Source organism: Achroia grisella, unplaced genomic scaffold, assembly GCF_030625045.1.
Source record: "Achroia grisella isolate CSIRO2021 unplaced genomic scaffold, CSIRO_AGI_Agris_v1 utg1064, whole genome shotgun sequence".
Taxonomy (NCBI): domain Eukaryota; kingdom Metazoa; phylum Arthropoda; class Insecta; order Lepidoptera; family Pyralidae; genus Achroia; species Achroia grisella.
In genome coordinates, this window is record NW_026712568.1 from 764,459 (window position 1) to 785,618 (window position 21,160).

General features: G+C 30.5%; 1 protein-coding gene across 1 annotated transcript; it reads left to right on the plus strand.

Annotated features, from left to right (window-relative positions):
* Positions 1–1,687: 1,687 nt before the first annotated feature.
* On the plus strand, positions 1,688–15,433 carry LOC131841357 (circadian locomoter output cycles protein kaput). Its single transcript, XM_059189679.1, has 13 exons — positions 1,688–1,790; positions 3,732–3,880; positions 3,953–4,134; positions 4,246–4,366; positions 5,819–5,914; positions 8,211–8,277; positions 8,974–9,212; positions 9,591–9,738; positions 10,193–10,370; positions 12,565–12,747; positions 13,255–13,416; positions 14,193–14,309; positions 15,264–15,433. Exons 1-13 carry the CDS (start codon positions 1,747–1,749, stop codon positions 15,429–15,431), a joined length of 1,854 nt encoding a protein of 617 aa, XP_059045662.1. The 5' UTR covers positions 1,688–1,746; the 3' UTR covers positions 15,432–15,433.
* The last annotated feature ends 5,727 nt before the right edge of the window (positions 15,434–21,160 follow it).

Genomic DNA, 21,160 nt, shown 5'->3' on the forward strand with positions numbered 1-21,160 from the left:
GGGCAGAAATGACTTCCGCACGATTTCACGAAGCCGGTTCGATGTTGCCAACTCAATGTCAAAATTTCAGACTAAATGATAAAATTATATCAAATAGACAATAAACAAAGATTATGCTCTGAAATGCTGTGCATTATGCTCTGAAAGATTATGCTATGATTTTCAAAGGTCACAGTTCCATACAAAAAATATTCAAAATGAAATACTTATGTAGATACTAGTGTCTATCTTGTTTATCTATATTATGTATTTTGTTCGTATTTACATATTATAAAATAGTAAAACGAGGCAAAATCTGTCTGCATTTTTGTGGATATTTCTCATTAACCTAATCTCGGAACCACACCTTTCTTTCACTAGACTTCTTGACATCACCTATCTTAAGTATTTTATAAGTTTTGCACAGAGAGGAAATTGCTCATCTTTAATAAATTGAACAACATAGATATGTTGATATTGGTACCTTAGTTAATATTTTTAAAATAAAAAGAATATATTGTACATTGGATTTTTTAATGTCAATCAAGCAACAATAATTCTACTTATCGTTAATATTTAGCCCCAGTTTACGTTTTGTTATAAATACATAATATATATAGTATTATCCCACATTATGCATATTATTATAATAGATACGATTAATAAATTGAGGTATTATAAAAATCACGAAATGAGAGTAAAAGAAAAAATATTTTTCGGGTTCCATATTTGTAAAATGAAGAGAGCATCTATTATTTATTGTATTATCGCATTTATGTTTGGGACTTTAAGCTATATAAGAAGTATAAAAGTAAACCTATAAAAAAGGCTACATTGACTTCCAAAGGTCTAATATGGTAACACTGTATGTATATTTTTTAAATTAGATTACGACTAAAGAATCATTGTTATACAGACATATTTGTGCTTATTCTGCTGTCATAATAAACAACGACATTTGAACGTTGTTGTCTTAAAATAATATTGTTCTTATGAACATAATATTGTTCTTATAATTAGGTTATCATGAACTTTTTTTTATAAAATATTATCTTTAAATTTTCAAATATGACAAGATTACCCACTTAATGTTTTGTAAATACAAAATATCAACTTAATAGTCAAACTACGTAATAACTTCTAACTATTTTTACAATTTTATTACTCTTTTCTCTCTATAGTACTATATAGATTAAATCCTTCATCTATTGAGACATTGTTAAAAATTAAAATTGAAATTAGTATTAATACAATGCTGTCTTCATAAAAAGAAATTTATTTACATTTCATTTTCTGGTTTATTTTTTTTTTTTTAATTTTATCGATATTTGTGTTGGCTACATTGGCGACGACATAGTATCCATATTTGTCCTATAGATTCTTGTACAAAAAATTGATTAGTAGCGTCTCTTGCATAGTTCTCTTTTTTGCTAGTTTGAACATTCGTAAATAAGATATACTAATAGTTCTTCGTGCCAGTGAGCTGAAAAACAATTGGTACCGTGCGGAGTCGTCATAGAATGGGGTTGGTTAGTTTGTTACTCTTGAGATTTTCGCTTTCCCATGAATTTGTTAACAGGGGTGGGAATTTTGTTCATAATTGATTAAGAATCGATTTGAGAATTACCGTGCTGTGTTTATTTTAGTAATCCCCGTCGCTACACACTATTGGAAAAATATTAAGATTTACTCTGTAATTTGGGTAATCGGTGATTGTTCGTAGTGAAGTATTTTGTTTCAAATATAAACGAAACTATCTTCGTCACCATGGACGAAGACAATGCTGGAGATGATAAAGATGACTCTAAAAGGTAGGCTGTCATGCCTAGTGTAGATACTTATTCACATGTAAATCTTACTTTGTATTTTTTTAGTTATGTTTTACATTAATGTACATGCACAATTCTATTAATAATTTGTAATTCTTAGATGATTGAGATTATATTTCACATTTTATTAGATATACATGAAAATTTTGTTAATTATATTCACAAATAAAATAAATTTATATTGGACATACAAATCAGCTCCATCTAGTCTCAAACTAACCTACCTACTAAGTTACTGGTAGGTACAGTCATCTTTGATGTATGTACCTATGTATTGTGCGGAGATAGGAGAGAAGACACAATAACCTGAAGGCGAGGCAAAACAATTTCACACACTGTCAAATATGCTTACAACAAGGTCATTGGACGGTATATTCTTGAATGAAATAAAAAAAATGAAACTATCTACAAATATTATCTTGATAAAAAAAATAAATATACACTTGAGTCCGTTTCTTACTTTTTTGTAACTAAACAGTTGAATGCATCATAAAAAGTATAACAGGATGATACATTTATATTAAAAAAGGTGATATGATGTCTTTTATGTAAACAAATAGATACACTTGTTAGTAACAGCTAATATAATAATAAAAATAAAACTTCCTTATAATCTTATCAGAAAAAAAAATAAGAATTGGAACATGAAACAATATTTATATTTGTTATTTTTATTATGTTCTCACAAAGAAATTGCTTAATAATTGTTAACAAAAAATTATAATATAGTAAGAACTAACACCAATTGAATAAACCCTTTATGTATTATAAAATGAATAGAGATTCATGGAATACAATGGGAAGGGACAAGGGAGTGTGTTTCCATTGTTACAAGTTACATAGAATGGATCTACATTCCATAGAGAAACTATGATATACAGAAAAAAACACATTGATAGCTCTGGATTAGGAATTAGTAGTTTACTCCAATTACAAATACATTAACAATCATCCATGAAAGTAACTTTCTCTGTAATGAACCTACCTTATTTTTTTCATTACCACATTCGTTTGAAAGAGTGTACAGAAAGAGTAACATTGTACATATCTATTTCCCTGACAAAAAGTTATTTTGTAAAACATATTTTGCAAGACTTTTTGCTTCCTTATATTACCTACTTTTTTTTATACAAATACCAACCTCTATTCTCCAATAAATAATATAACTAATACATGTTGTTAGAAAACACAGAAATACTGTGTGTTCCTGTAGTGACTCTTCATTGTAAACAAAATAACATTAATTATGGTACTAGTAAGTTTAAGAATAAGAATTTATTTTTAAGAAATTATTAGTTAAGACATATTATGTTTTCTACATTTTTAATGTATAAGATTATAATAATTAAAACAAAATTATTTTTAAAATATACTAGTAACAATTAATGCTTAAAATCTAATCAATATTTATTTGTTGAAAACTATTAATAGATTTTTGTACCAGTAACTGGCAATCTATATTTTGTTTTTTAATCTCAGAGACTTTATACTTAAATAGACATGAAAATGTCATAATTTCAATTAATGTTACCAGATGTAGTGGGGTAGTGCTGTAGTACTAATTTGTTGTATTATTTATTTTAGGTGCTTAGTTTAAATGTTTTATATGAAGTTTCCATAACATAAAATTTATCTACATTAACTAGTATTTCAAATTGCAATTTTTATGGTATTAGAATACAATGTATCTATTTTTTCTTTTAAATAGCTAGGTACTATTAAAAAAAGAATATTTCATTAAATATTATCCTATTATGAAGTTATTTTATATAATGTGTCTTCGATTTGTGATATTTAGAATATGGCTGGTCAATCAATCAATCCTAGTCATGCAGAAGTGGCAAATGGCTCTGAAACTACTGTACAAGAATTTAATGTGTTTTTTTAAAGTGGGTATGATGTTTATATTTTTTTATATTTCAGGAGAACACGAAATTTAAGTGAGAAAAAGAGAAGAGACCAGTTCAATATGTTGGTTAATGAATTGAGCACTATGGTCTCCACAAATAATAAGAAAATGGACAAATCGACAGTCTTAAAAGCTACAATATCTTTTCTGCGGAATCATAATGGTAATTTATTTAAATCTTAAAGAACAAAAAAAATATATATTGGTTGTTATTGAATCCTATTTTTTGTTACAGAAATAACAGTTAGGTCAAGAGCTCATGACGTACATGAAGATTGGAAACCAACTTTTCTGTCAAATGAAGAGTTCACATATCTGATATTAGAAGCACTTGAAGGATTTGTGATGGTTTTTTCTGCAAACGGTAGAATTTATTACGTGTCAGAAAGCATTTCATCACTTTTGGGCCATAATCCGGTGTGTATATTGTAAATATGTATATAAATATATGTAGAAGCAGGATTTAATAATTTTACTTCTTCATAAATAAAATAATGTTTTATTAAGTCATTTTTGTTGTCTTTATAGGCTATGCTGGTTAATCAAAGTATTTTTGATCTGGCTTTTGAACATGATCGTCCAAGCTTGTATAGTCTCCTACAAAATCCTGGCGTGTCAACAGTGGACTCAGTGCAGTCTACCTCTAAAGGTATGATTACAAAGTTCTAATATGTAAAAAAAACTATTCTTTATATTTTAAAGAAGAAGAATTCTATTTATTTATATATTTTTATCTCTACTATGAGGCAGAAATATTGTATTATATTCTATCATTTATATATTTATATATACATTATGGGATACAACATATATAGAGTGAATAAGATGTTTTTTAAAATAACCAGCATATAAGTTCTAATTAATATTCTTTAAACTGTAAATAACTGTATAGCAATTTTCTTATTCCAATGTTTTATGAAAGGTAATTTATTAATTTTGTTTGTGACTATGTATATTCTTATTCCTTATTTTTTTGCAAACCTTATTAATTTATGCTTGGTCGATTGTATGTAAGGCTACAGTTTGGCTGTGCGTTGATGTATCATTTGTATTCTTTTGTTTTATATCTTATTTATATTATATTTCATTTTATCTTCAAACTTTATAGAATATCTTCATACAATAATATATATATATATATGTATATATATTATTGTATGAAGATAAAATGAAGTAGAAAATCTTGCACGTATTGTTTCTTTTGCATCCTTTATTTATGTACAATGTAAACATTAGATAATTACAATTGGTATACAATGGTAATGTTTATATTGTACACTTCTACAATGTTGTCTGCTTGCGTAACTATTTAATTTATTGACCCTACCATTAAGCAATCTGCTTGTTTTCTGTGTTTTCGATTAATGTGAGATTGTTAATTATTTAAAGAATAAATATATTTTTTGATACTGTGAATAAAGACCTGTTTTCAGAGCGCGAGTGAAGTCACTATTATTGCAAGCGTTTATGGACTGCGCAGGCTGCTCACCATAATAGTACATACACCATTTGTTGTACAGAAACAATAATATTACACAATTATAAAGATGCCATGCTAATTGTTTAATATATATTCTAATTCGGCTAGCGTTTTGAAGATACTCGCCAGTTATTTCTATAATACAACAATTTACTAAGATTTGCGTAGATTTCTTTATTTGTGTAATTGTTAATTTAAAAAAATCTATTAAATAAATACATTATGTTTTGTAAAACGCAACATCCATATGAAAAAGTACATATATGATAGCATAAAGTATCGGATTTTAGTAATCTATATTTATCCATGATAATGTGCTGCGCGTTCTTCGATGAGTTGAATAAATGGGATGTCAATTATGTGGAGGAGGTATGGTGTTACTCTACATACCTACCATATGTCATATGTACTACGTCTACGTATACTTAACTGATTTTGATAGAACTATGTGATTTTACGGCATAGGTAGCATATATAGTCATGCGTAATTAAAGCTTGCGAAACTAATCACCATACTAAAGATGATATTAATCCTAATACGTTCTTATATTATACTATCAATCTTTTTAGCCTAAAAATCCTATTGGTTTAATAAATAATACGTGTTGTGGTGTCTTACAGAAAATGAAATAAGATTTCAATGTCATCTGAGAAGAGGCTCTTTAGATTTTCGAGATGAGACCACCTATGAACTTGTACAGTTCATTGGGCATTTTCGTAAGTATATATTTTGTCTTAACTAATAAAGTAAAATGGAGTGAAGAACACTCGAGGTTATTTGTTTTAATATTTTACAACCACAAAAATCCCATACTCAATCCCACAATAATACCATTGATAATCCTCTTTTGATGGTTCGGTTTAGAAAATAAGGGTGTCTCTATTACAAAGATTACCAATATTAGCACAGTTTAAAGATTAGATTTTAAAGTCTGATTATTATTCTCTCCTGACGCAAAAGTAGACCACATCATCACTTAACATCAGGTGAGATTGCGGTCAAACGCGCTCAAATTGTGATATAAAAAAAAAAAAGAAGTGATTTCGCCTCTGTTTAATGTTGAAGTAGCGTAGATTCTAGATAAAAACTTAAACATTTCTACATACATCGATTATGAAAGAAAGACGGATTGTGTGGAACTATATGTACCCATTCTATAACCACTGTGCTCATCACATTCCTCGCAAAATAAACAATTTTATTTACAACATGATGGACTGTTATTAAGTATGTATAAACTGTTTAAATAGATTTGACCTAATAATAACGTATCGTTGCGTATCCTTTCGGCTTTTCAAATCGGACTTGAACCAGCGACTTATGGAACTACAGCCTTCTAGTTCTTTCTCCTAACAATCATATTATTAACTAGCTATTCGGCCGCGGCTTCACCCGCGTGGACATAGAATATATAGATTATCGCGCGCCCGTTTAAATTAAATATCCGTGTTCAGTAGTGGGACGATATATATCCTGAACCTTCCTCCTGAGTCACTCTATCTATGCTATCTTTTAAAAAAAAACGAATCAAAATCTGCGTAGTTTTTTAAGATCAAAACATACATAGGTCTATTACTTAGAAGATATTTTAACCAGAAATTGAAACTGTTTAAATGGTATTGGCAGATCAGTTGGGATCATCGGTATTCTTGGTATATGAGCTAGTTGCCGTAGCCCTTATTTGCCCTTAAATTTCTTAGTAAGTAGCCTCGTCCCATTGCACAATGCACATGTTCAATGGGCTAAAATTTCTCAAAATCATGGTTGGATCATGCTTTTGAGAAATTCCGATTATTGACGTCAAATCGTATAGTAGCAGTCCAGAAGCGTTTAGTAATAATTCGTCATCGATAGTAGTCACGGTCTTGATTGATTTGGATTTTTTTATTTGTCCAGGAATTTTTTGAATAATCAGATTATTTCATTGACAGTATTATTCTTAGATAACTAAGTCTTAATGAAAGCCTTTTTTCGTGCAAATTCTCGATGTCAGGGTATGCAGCTACTATTAAAATTTCTAAATTATGAATGATTTGACCTAGGGACTCATCCAGAAAGATATCACAATTTCTTTTTAATTTGGAATGGGAAAAATTCCTTCCCCAAGTTTGAGCAGTTGTTGTGGAAAATCACTATCTGTGATTCCATGAAGATGAGCTCGCATATTCGTCCGTAATTTTAAACATTCAATTAAAGTCCATAAGGGAGACGATGTTAATGACAGGCAGAGTCTGTCAGAAATCTCCAGCAAATACAAAAGTAATCCCACCCATGAGAGCAGTACGGATTCTAAGATCTTTTAAGGTTCTATCCAAAGCCTCTATGGCTCATGGTGCATTCATCCCACATAATGAGGCGTCTTGTAATAATTTATCAAAGACCCTATTTTCTGGATATAAAATGTAGACTGTTGCTCAAGATTTACGGATAGCAGCGGTAGTTTAAAAGTAGAATGAGCAATTTTTCCATCGTTTAAGAGAGTTGCATGCAATTCCTGACGATGCGACTGCTATCGCTAAGATGGCGATAGCAGTGTTTGTATTATCTTGCTACTACTACTGCTACTCCCATACTCCAGTGACGCCTCTAGATCGTATTTGGTTTATAGCTAACTGAGTGGGTTTATTTCTAATACTTACATTGTTAAATACTTTATATCTTTTGAATGGAATGTCTGAATTTAATAATTCAAAAAGTTATATACAGCTATTGAAGCAGTCGTTAACATGAGGTAATTTATTTTGATAAGGATTTCCAAACTTTTCCTCTTTATAATATTAACAATTAATAATAATATGATTATAATACTGGCGTCAAATCAGGTTACTGTTATATACATCAGTGTTAGCGGTAGTCGATGTAGAGGTACCTTCCTAAGCAGACGCTTTTGTACAAGTTCTACTGCGGTCAAATTAGGACATAGTATATTAGAAAAACTAATCTGATTACGATTAATGATTTCCAATTTTAGGACTTAAACACGATAATAATTGTTTGTTTTTTTTTTTCCAGGTACAAATATGGAACAAGTAGACAGCGATGATAATATGTCGGCGTATCATCAAGATCACGAATCACGGTAGGTATATTTTATGAAAATATTTTTTATATGTCATATCTAAATAATAAATAATTGTACATTTGTAATCGTATAAAAATAGGTTAATACGCAATGAGCGTAGGAGTGCAAGTGGCGAGACTGTAGCCTTGTGTAATACTAGACCCTGAAAAATAGATAGTTTCAGATAAAACTAAATCTCTGGGGCCTAATCATGTAATGCTCGTAATAACAAAATTTTTAAAACACTCGCCAAACTACAATCTACAGTTAATAGAGATGGAAATGTTACAATTGCTCTACAATTTTAACAATTCCTACGATTGTCCTATCTTGGATTACAGTAGTGAGGACAATTATTGTTGTGTACCTACCGATGTGAAGCATATTACCATAAATGTATGTAAAACTAGTAATCAATGAAATAGTTTTGTATTATATCTTTTAGATACGACGTATTAGATACATAAGATGCTAGACCGGCCAGTTAGTATTTTTATGTTTATGTGTCGTGTACTTATACTAATAAATTTGTCGACCAGCAGCAATATTCTACCTTGGGGCCGGCGAATCCTAGCGGCAGTTATTTTGCTGCGTCCCGATTCTATTATGTTACAGGTTTTGATACCAACCAACAGTATATATTGTTGTCTTATCATTAATAATTATTTACCCTTAAAGGAGTTGTAATGTTACAATTGATCTTTTATTCCGTAGATTGCTCTTCATGTGTACTGGGCGCCTGTATACACCTCAATTGATACGTGACGTGTCTCTGGTTGATTCAAATCATAGCGAATTTACATCGCGGCATAGTCTGGAGTGGAAATTTCTTTTCCTAGATCATCGCGCGCCGCCTATTATAGGTTACTTGCCTTTTGAAGTATTGGGCACATCCGGTTACGATTATTATCATTTCGATGATCTAGAAAAAGTCGTTACTTGTCACGAAGCATGTAAGTATTTATTAATGTTCCTTTTGAAAGCAAAAAGGTATAGAACCTTTACTGTCTATGACTGATTGGTCTTAATCCTAGTTGCAGGGACCTTGTCGAATATTGTACTATGATATTATCGAATATTATATATTTATTTATTAAATATCTTCACGTTAATGTAAAAAACGTAATAAGTGTTGTATAATAAAATAATGTGCGAGATATAAGTATATTTTTTATAATTGTATCTGTTCTATAACAGGAGAAGACAAAAGATTCTCGACTAGTATTTATATATGGTAGAACAGAGTTTCCATATTTATGATACATTATAATGTAAAACAATCCACAATATAAATATTGACTTATTTAGTATTTTTTTATGTTTTTATATAGTGATGCAGAAAGGTGAACTGACGTCATGCTATTATCGGTTCTTGACAAAGGGACAGCAGTGGATCTGGTTACAGACACGATTCTACATCACATATCATCAGTGGAACTCCAAACCAGAGTTTGTGGTTTGCACTCACCGCGTCATTAGGTATTTATTTTTATTTTATTATTACAGGATAAGTGTAAAGTTTAACCTCGCTTCTGCCAGTAGAGGGTCTTCGATTAGAAATCATTTTGATTCATGATGAATTCGCTATATCGGCCGACTTCATCCTCATCCTATATTCCTATCATCATCCACCGGCCCAGCTAGCAAATATCGTTAACACCGTAAACGTCTGAAGTTAAACCTCGCTTCTGCCTGTAGAGGGCTTCCGTCTGATTCAATCAAGAAATCATTGTGATTAATTCCTGGTAAATTCCCTTAATGGACCGACTTCATTTTCATCCTATATCGCTATCATCATCCAGCAGGCGTATGTCATTAACACCGCACCCGTCTGCTTATCATTGCAAATTCAACCTAGGATAATCCTTCTGTCAATATTGTTTTATGAAAATTTACAATACACTTAATAGTCAATTACAAAATTTTGTTACAGTTATTCAGATATAGTTAAAAATGCAAAACAAGATGGAGTGGAAGCAGACGCATTGTGTGAAGTGGATACAAACCGCGGTGCCGTAAACGACACTCCATCGGAAGACACCATGGTGACCATGTCACCTTCATACATGTCGGAGGCCAGTGATGCCTTCAATAACTACCATGTGTCGCAGGTATGATATTATTTCACTATTTTGATGTAATTCACCTATACATTTATTCTTCATTAAAATTTCTTAATATGAATAGGGAGACCAGGGCCACAATTAACAAAAATTGCATTTTTCATTGTACCTCCGAAATTTTCCAACGTTTAGATCTGATCTTTAGGTCACATGTGCTGTAACTATTCAGGTATCATATTTTTAACTTAAATCAAACATAAAATAAATGATGCCTTAAATAGATTTTTTTTTTCTTAAACAAGTCGCATGTTAAATCTTACACCGTGTTTGGGGCTAGAATTAACAGCTCTGAGGTAAGTATTAACGTTTTGTCATATGAATTGACATTACAAATTACAGAATATTTAAACATGAACAAAAACTTATAATAATCAACAATATTTTGTCACTTTTATTAACTTTAATCAGCCTTAATCGCTTTTATGCTAAAAGTTAAACAATTAGGCAAATAACTTATTTAAGATATCACAGATGACATAGAAAATGGCACATTTTACCTTAAGTTATATATATATATATCTAACAGTCTTTGAGATAAGTATTATCTTTACACAAGACACAACATCGCAAAAATCAGTACGTTTATTAAATCAGCAAATACTTATAAAATATTAACGATTAAGAATATTGAGCATACAAATTATCTATTCATATTCATCATCGTCCGAAATACAATTCAGGCAAGTGAATGATGTGATATCACCTTTAATGCACTTAGTTTGGGCCCAGTCTTTACAAGAGATACATTGAATCCAATCACCACCTGAGAAATCTTTCCAATATGTTTCTGTATTTGTCAAAAAAGTTTTTCAAGTTGGTTCTATTGAATGAAGTAGCTCTACTTAAACTGGTGGCCTCAGGGCTTCGTATCGCTAACCTGGGATTTCTCTTCATAAAATTAGTAAACCAGTCATTACCCGCCATCTCATTAACTTTCCAGGAATCTGGTACCCTCTCAACATTATAAAACTTAGCACATTGATATGCTAATTTCTTTACATCTGCGGGCAGTAATCCGAAATAAATATTAGCACACTTTAACAAATACTCTGCTATATTTGCTTCTTGTTCAGCATTAAAGACAAGGCGGGTTTTCTTGTAACCCATTACTGCTAGTGCACCCGCTTTCTTTTTTTTTTGACAAAGTTGAAGACAGAAACGTGGTAGAGCTGGAATTCTTTGGCTACATCTCTATAATTTTTACCTTTTTCCATAACTTCTTTCGCAGCCAACTCATAGACCTCTAAGGATTTGGTTCCTCGAGTAGTTTTACGTTTGTATGTTCTCATTCTGTAATAAAATGTAAGAAAAAAGAAATTAAAACATAGGTACACAGTCGGATATATCGGTATATATTAATACGTTTATACTTACCCCGCCGATTTGTTAATTTTAGCCCCAAGGGTACATTTTTGGTTTTAAATAACATAATAAAAATATTTTATAAAAATCTTGTCAATTGAGCTATATGGCATTATTAAGTATGAAATATACTGCTAGGAAAACAAAAAAACATAATATTATGCCACATATTGTGAGCATAAATCAAAAAATTGTAAAGTTAAAAATGTTCGTTATTTGCGTAATAAAGTGGTCCAATACAGAGCTCAGTCGCACAACGCGCGATGCACAACTGACCAATCCCGAGTCACGTGGCGTGATCTAGGCGACGACTTGAAGCAGGCGTTGTATGTTTAGTATGTATAGTTTTAGAGAAATTAGCTTGTTAATACTTGCCTCTGTTAATTGTAGCCCCGGTCTCCCTAACCCTTGAAGGACAATGACATGTGTAGATATATGTGTTATATTTTCCTAATTAGTGTTGTATATAGATATATAATACTACATACTGTATTTATGATTTTGCCAAAACACTATCAAGAAACTTTTAAATATGTAGATACAAAAAGAGTGGAAATGGAATTCTTCCTTCAATTTAATAAATGGTATTATAGAAGGCTATTTATTGTGATATATCTGTATTTATCAGTATATCTTCTTTTTAGAAAACAAATTATCTATGTCCCTTCTCTGTAAACAATCGATTTCTTGTTTCTGGTTCAGTTTTTTGCCAGTTTATCTGAATTGAAGTAGTTTGCCAAAGTGTGCAGTATAAGCACGTAAAATATAAAAGAAATAGGTGGACCATAAACTATTTGCATATATTTAATTTTGGGTACAGCCGGCGTCGGTGAAATCAGCGTCTGCGGGCAGCACAACGGGCACCGTAGCAACCACCGGCACTGCGGCAACGGCGGGGACTTCGTGGGCACGCAACTCGCACACGCGCTACAACGCCGGCTCCGACACCGCGTCGCTTTCTGGAGAGTCCAGGTCCTCGCAAAGGAACAACAGCTCCCGCGAGGTTGGGATTTCATACCCAAAGGCACAGACATCATTCACAAAGAAAAAAAGCCTTTACATATTCATTCATCTGTGGCGTATGGTTTTGCTTTTGCAGATACCTGGCATAACCGAAACATGCTGAAGAATATCATTAAGCCTAGAAAATGTTAATCCTAAAAGCAAAATTTCTTTTCACATTGCTTATATGCGAGTGATAAGATAATTGAAAGCACCGAAAGGTATTCTGTGTCTGGTCAAATAATATTTTTGTATATATTGTTTCAAAAATATTTTAATTTTATATGAATTATTTATTATTATTTTAATTTGTATATATTTTTGGTATTGAACTTTTATTTAAAGTATTTAATAAGTGTTCTGTATAAATTCGTGATTAACATATGCGATGGGGTAGTCATAATTGTTAGGGAGCTAACGCGAACAGCGGTTCCATATCATCTCATTTACTAATAGGTATTTACACAATTTTCTAGTCCAACATTAAATATTGGTTATGTTTATGCAGATACATAAGACTTCCGAGCCCGCCTTGGTACCTCAACATGGAATTGGCGCACAGTATTTGGATCCAGCCCCATATGTGAGCAGCTTCAGCGTACCTGGAGTACTGCCCTTGTCTCTTCCACCCTTACCAGTCCTTGTATCACAAGATCAAGCACAGATGCAGGTAGGTTTTCTTGATAAATAAAAGTAATACATAATTGTTTTTTTTACCCTTTAATCTATACCCTATCTAGTCCTTAAATAAGCAGAACTTGTGTTATATTTGGTAACAAAGAAATACATACAGGTACATAAATATATAGAAAACACAAATAGACCAATACAAATAACCAAACATACTCATGAATATGTATAAAATATTTGTGCCCTGTGAGAAATTGAACCCGCGACCATCGCAACTAAAGTGGTCAAACCGCTAGACCACCGATCCCATCGTTGATTTGTAATTTATGTCTATTTGATTATGTGGAAAACACGTGAATCTATTATTAAAAAATAACGCAAACAAAGTAAATATGCCACAAATAGTGTTTCTGCCGAGTACTGTATATTCTAAGGACGAGAGAGAGCCTATCTCGACCGAAGCACTGAATATTGTTACGACAGGTATTGTTTATGATTACATGAGTAACATCAGTATTCCTGACATATTATATGTGGACATGTCAGCACAATAACCAAACTTTCTTAAGTTTTACTGCGCATTGGATATCTCCCGATTTTAATTTTAAACAAGGCTATTTACAGCAGAATCCGTTTTGCTGGTTCACATAATACTATTTCACTGTCATTATAATTAGGCGTTGGTTGGAATGGTATGCAACATTCGGCCGAATACCGAATATTTAATAAGTAGCCGAATAGGCCAAATACCAAATATTCTTGGCGTCTTTTATACAGACAGCCATTTTCATGAATAGTTTTAATTAATTAATTTAGTTGCAGCGGAAGCATGAGGAACTGCAGCAAATGATCGTGCAGCAACAGGAGGAATTGAGACAGGTTAAGGAACAGTTGCTGTTAGCAAGATTAGGAATGCTGCAACCTGTTATGAGCGTAAGTAAATTAAAAATGATTTATTCATGTAGGACATTTCAGCTGATATGAGCGTATTTTATTTGTATTATAATTGTTTTCCTTACCGTCCAGTTAAGTAGGTATACCTAAGTATACCTATAATCAAATAAGAATAACTGGCAAGAAACTTAATTGATTGTCCTTTTTTTTTTAAATTTATATTATTTACTTATATAGTATTGTATGTCTATGTGTAAAATTAATAGAAAATCCCGTGCATGAACAACTATTGTCATGCACGCTCGTCATTCAAGTAATCGTTTAGTGAGTAAAAGGCTTTGCTCAGTAAATCAGATTAAACAGATGTTTTGATTTCATTTAAGAGTAATTTCATTCCAGTTAAATTCATTACATTGCATATACATTAATTACCGTTCGCTACAATATACTCGTTTGCAGCTCGTCGCAGCTTGTCCTCCATTCCTTTTATAAATTTTGTATTATTTTGATACCTGTTTTTTATATTATTTTTGGCTACTTTGTGAGGCCTATTGGGAAATATACACATGTACATAGATTTTCTATAATAATCGTGGTTTCGCGTTCCAGTACACTCATAGAAGGAAAAAGTTAAAGGAAAAAGTTATTAGAATAATTGTTTTTTAATAGGTGTTACAATGCTATGTTGATTTTTTTTCTTTTTAAGTCGGAAATGCCATTAATTTGAATATTAAAGCTGCTCAGTTAAAAATAGCATATTAAAAAAAGACAATTTTCTACCCAATATAGAGAGCTTGGGTTATTATATTACGGTTTATTAACCTAATGACGCGTTGAGTGGTATTTTCAGAACAGAAAGAAGAACGCTTCCATTCTCTTTTCTAGAAAGAAAGCGTTCTTGTTTCACACATAGGGTATATATATACCTACAAATTAGTCAAATGATTGCTCTAAATTTATAAATTGAAGCTAACACTAGTATTTTAATTTCAGGGTCAAAATCCTTATGTGACTGCGGATGTGATGCAAAGTCAACCGGCGCAAATAGGATATGATATAGACCCTGCTCGGCCTTCAGCACCATATCCGCAGCAAAATCCGCTTCATCCACAGCATCCGCAGCATCCGCCGCATTCAAGCCACCATCAACATATGCCATAATAAGCCACTTCTAATAACTTGTAGTTGTATTAGGTGTGGCTAGGTTTATCTGTATGTGCATATCTATGGATAGATCGCCTCGCAAACTATTCCACTATGTATCATGCCGCCTTTATTATGTCTATTCTTAAATTTAAGTAATAAACTTATGTGTATATTGATTGCTCAATAAAATGTGCATTCTGTCGAAATTTTCTATACAGATGCGCATAAAATGTTTAAAAGACGTGTAATCAGATTGAGATAATGATATGAATTATTTTTTTAGTAATATATTATATATTGTTAAAATTCCCAGAACTATTACAGGCATACTTTATAAATTCAGGGAAAATAAGATTAAAAAATATGAGTAAAATTAATTTTATAAGTAACATTTCATTTTGGAACATTATGAATTTACTAACTTTTTTAAGGCAATTTTTTTTATGTTCATTTATATTTTTATAATTTTGTTTACAGTTTATTTAATCCCGAGATAGTAGGAAACATCAATGAATATGAGGGTAAACTATTATATTGCGTATCTGTGATAATTCTGATAATAAATTTAAATATTTTATTCTGTGACACGTAATCGTTTAATTTTGTATATTTTTAAATTAATATATTGCCAGATATGACTATAATTATTTTTACTTTCTATGTTTAATAACTATATAGAGAATTAGTATAAAAACCTTTTCTTTAAATGCCTTACATTAAATTGTAAGTCATTTTTAATTTTACATATGTAAGTAATTTACATGATGAAGTAAGATTGCAATTACAGATTGCATTTGTTTGCCAATTTTCCTGGAATAACCATTACTATGAAGTCTAGTAGTACTTTACTCTTACTGACTGAATATGGACATTCATAATAATAATTATTATTATTATTATTCTCAAATTCATCAAAGTGTAACTACTATTCCTTGTACTAAAAATAAAATGTCAATTAACTTTAACAGTTTCCAAGTAATTGGCTGTATTGTAAATAATTGTCAATCTTAATTTATTTGTAAATATCCCGATTTTATTATTTTTAATTTTTAAATACTGCGAGGTCAGAATCACGAATTGAGTTTGAAGTTACTAGTATACGAGAAATTTTGATGCAGTGAATCTGCAGGTAACACATAAAATATTGCGGTATTTTATGAAAATTTGTGATAATGAAAGTTTTCAAAATTAGACGTTAGAATGCGTTAGTTTTCTTATGATATGGTAATTAATAAATTGTGTAACTAGGCAACAAATTTTTATGTATATGTAACTGTAAACTGCAATGTTCAGACCAACAAACTACTAATATAATGTTTAAAGTATTTGTCTTTATTTGAATATAAATGAACTAGTAGGTAAATAGGCGGAATAATATCCATAATCTTTAAATGAAATGAAAAATTTTATGCACTTAAAGATAGTGTTTGTTAGAGTTAACGGATATGTGTAATAGATAAACATATCTTTCTATATATATGGCATGGTGTTTGTGGTATGGCTATATATGGCACATGCATACAATAAATAGACATAATATTTACACATTACAGTGTTGTTAAATTAAGATGGTATCCTCCAGGTCGCTGCACTCCTTTTAGTGTGTCATTATCTGATGTAGTTCTACATGCATCTTGTGTATAATAACATTTATTGCTGATCTCGTGATACGATGTAAATAAGTTGTGTCTAGATAATTAATAAACACAATATTTTCTTCACATGTTTATCTAGAATAGGATAATATATAAATAATGAAAATATATACTTATACGACAGTTCAAACTCTATGTTCACCTTATGACTTTAGTGTCTTGTTTAATTACTGCTTTAACAAATCTTTGTAAATATATTACATTTCCCTCACCGAAGTGTCAATTTCATAGCAATTCCCATACATTGGTTAACAGTGCATAAAACGGTTAACAATGTACGAACCATTGCTTTGCACTTATTTAGTGACAGGTTCAATTATTAAGTCTTTTTCTAAATTGACTTCGAGTGCTCTGATATTCGGCCTCTAAAATATATTATTATATTTTCCGTAATCCATTATTACAACATCCTCAGTTAAGTCACTTTTGACAAATGTTACATTTCGCTTACCAGTCATGAGTCGCCTCACTGAGAAATTTTAACTGTCTCTGTAATGATCCATGTTGGCAAGGCTTTATACTACCACCTACTCCGTTATCAAAAATCATAAATCATGATCATAAAGCAATTTGTCAGAGTATTAATGATTTGCGTTAATTGGATCCAATTCTCTCGAAAACTAAAGATCTAATTTTTGGCCTTCTTTTATTTTTAGTTTGAACTGCTCTGTGTGTATTCGAAAAATGTGTGGAATCAAATGTTCAATGTTTTTAACTTCTCTCTGTCGACCTACAAGGAATGTGTATCTAAATTTAATTAAAGGTTATATGTGTTCGTATTGATCGATATGACGTAATTTCAAATATCACTTGCCAAATATAGTAGAGTAAGTATTTTAAAAACATTACTAGATTTATGTATACTACTAGGTTTAAAAGTAGCGACGTTTGTTTTTTTTGTTATATATTATATTGCAGGTTGTTTATGTTTGTATAGTTCGGATTTTATTCAATATTATTTTATGATATTAAGTTTATATTATTAACAGAAATTAAAATATGTATAATATTTTTGTTGTAAATATCAGTTAAATTAATATTTTATTGTGACATGGCTATTGAGTAATTTCTCAAATTGTTTTACTTTAGACTGAAATGTATACAATTCGCTCCAAACAGTTTTATTTCTAGAAGTTTCTAATTGGACAGAAAGACTTTATTCCATCAAGGTAAAATCGATCCCTCTAGAAATATGGGTACTGACTATCCCATCCAGGATTACAATGGTGAAGGATATTTTTTATTATTACATTACAAGAATTTTTTAAAGTAGGTCTACTAGCTTAAAGGACGTCAAAGGTTCATTTGTACATTCCAAAATTACTATTTGTTTATACTGTTACATTTTGACTTTCGGCAGCATTCCAACTACAATTTTCGCAAGTATAATTAATAATAATGTAATTATTGCAAGAAAATATAACAATATTTCTAACAGTCATTACACATTTAATTAAAATCAATTTCTTTATAAACTAAGTAGAAAGGAATCTCATTAATTTGTAACATCTATTTCTTGTAGATATAATGAAATTTGTATCTGATTAATAATATTTGTTTCATATCACTTAATTGTGAAACCCACGGCATGCGAGATATATTCGCAATTTATGGGATTTTTTTATTCTTGCTTGTTTTAATTCTAAACGCTTAAAACTACTTTTGGCGTAGATTTTATTTTGTACCTGATAGTGGATATCCACCAAAATTATACTGTGAAAACGTGTCACTGAAATATAAGAACTAGGATTTTTTTGGGTGGTTGCTGAAAAAAATAGTTGGTAGAGTATTGTGATATTTTAGTGGCGTATGAAGTAAAAAGTAGGGTTGTTATGGTATGCTCTTGAGTAATCATCTTCCTACCCTAATCCCGTAATTAATTGGGTTTGGGGGTATGTTGGGTATATATTTTCATCCGTATATCGGGATTTAGTTGTAAATTTATAAAACAGACTATCTATCGTTGTATAATGTAAACCCTCCTTGGGAACGGTTTAGTTGGTTATTAGAACAACGGTTGATGACAATCAACGGTATGTATGGAAGAATAGGGATGAAAGGAACTAGTTAGTAAATATATGAAGTTGTTTGGTGAAAGGGTTAATGGGAACACTGCAGTCGTGGAGGGGGCTATTAGCATATTGTATGGCCTTATTTTAGAACCGGAGAGCTTACTAGAGTAGGATAGCCCTGATGTCCCATCTGCTCTTGAGTATATATTATACTTGAATTTGGTATACTTTATTATGGTGTTTGTAATATTTAAACATGTATTATCTCAAAAGACGAGCGGTGTCAATTGAGGTGCTTGTCAGAATTGATACATTTTTGGGTTTTTATTCATTAATATTTTGTTTTTATTAACATTTTAACAATCTATTATAATTTGCTCTCTGCAATGCAAAAGATATAGTGTAGTATAAAAATATATCAATTAACTGAACTTTTTATTTTGGTTTGTAAACAGCTAAAACAGATACATATGTTTTTCATATTGAGTTCTTGATAGAACAGTACAGTCTGATATAATTTAATGCTTTGTATAAGGTTTGTCTTTTATGTCAATTAGTCATTTTGTAACTACATACATAATATATAGGTAAATGTTCATTCTAATATCGTAACGTATATAGGTATTAATCGGAAGTTTGCAATCGTGTTCTTTCATTAATTTATTTTCTATTTGATAGATCTCTAGTGATAAAGACAAATTCGATCCTGTACTTGTTTTCAAAGTTTAATATACCTATAAAATATGATTAATGTTAATAAATTAATTAATTCTTGGACGTATGTACACAGAAAGTTATTTGTTTTCACATGAACAACTTTAACTATTGCCCATTCTATTATAAAAATAATTAACTTCGTACACATGATTAAATTAATATGGAACAGGACAAATAGAAAATAAATAAATGAACATAGCATTACTTAGAAATAGGTCTATAATTTGTAATTTATACTTATCAGTGAAAACAGAATTCATTTTTTAATCGCTTTAACCAAATATACATTTGTAAAAGTTTCTACACACGTTCCTACATTTGATGACGATATCGGAGCGGGGTTTTCGCCCTAGATTGCTTAGATGCCTTGTGTGCTTGCTTGTTTGAGTGCTTGTGTAGACTCTTTGATCAGATTTTACCATTTTTAATAGTATGTGAGTGTATAACACTTTTTTTGCCAAATATTTTAATATAAGTACCTGATGTCTGATTATAATTGATAAATATGGTATTTCTAGAGATCTAGTTGTTAAATTAAGCTATAAAACAGACGGTAATTGTTCAGAACTACGCGTACTTTATTAATATTAATTGTAACGCGCCAGTAATTTGTGACAAATATCGTGTGGGCTCTCGTGGCACAAATAGGTTGATATACTTGTTTTTCTCAGATATTGTGCTAATTAAGGCTTAAGGTAATCTATAAGGATGCTTTGGAATCGATACCAATACTTAAAGGTTGTAATGAATAACTCACGCAATTACGAGTGATGTAATTTAATAATAGTTTTTTTTTCCGATTTTGCTGCATGATGTAATAGTTTTATTGTCTAGTAAAATAGAGTAAATGTGTCACTTCAAACTTATTCGGAAATAATTCTGATGTATGCATAAATAAATGTTGATTAAAATTCCAAATGATATTTTATTAAACGAACAATTAAAATGTAATACGATACACGTATGTATATAAGATAAAATCGCAGAATATATATCAATGTAAAAGAACCGAAAACTTTCCATAGATTTCCAAGCCTATGTAGTGCTATATAGAAACTATATGGGCTATTTAATAGTGGTAGATACAATCTTATCTAAATGGTAACTTATGGTTACAATCTATTTCTTCTATTACTTCTATTAATCTTCTATTTTCATGTTTATTTCTTACTTAAACTTAAGGTGCCAAAGTTACTATTGCCCTATCCCGAATTAATTTACTTAAGCTAAACATAATCTTACCTATGTTAAATTTGTAATAAATAAAATAAAACTCAATCGGATAATTGGTGTAATTTATTCGAATAAAAAAGTAACATTGATACGAACATCTTATAAACTAATATTAATATATTTATAT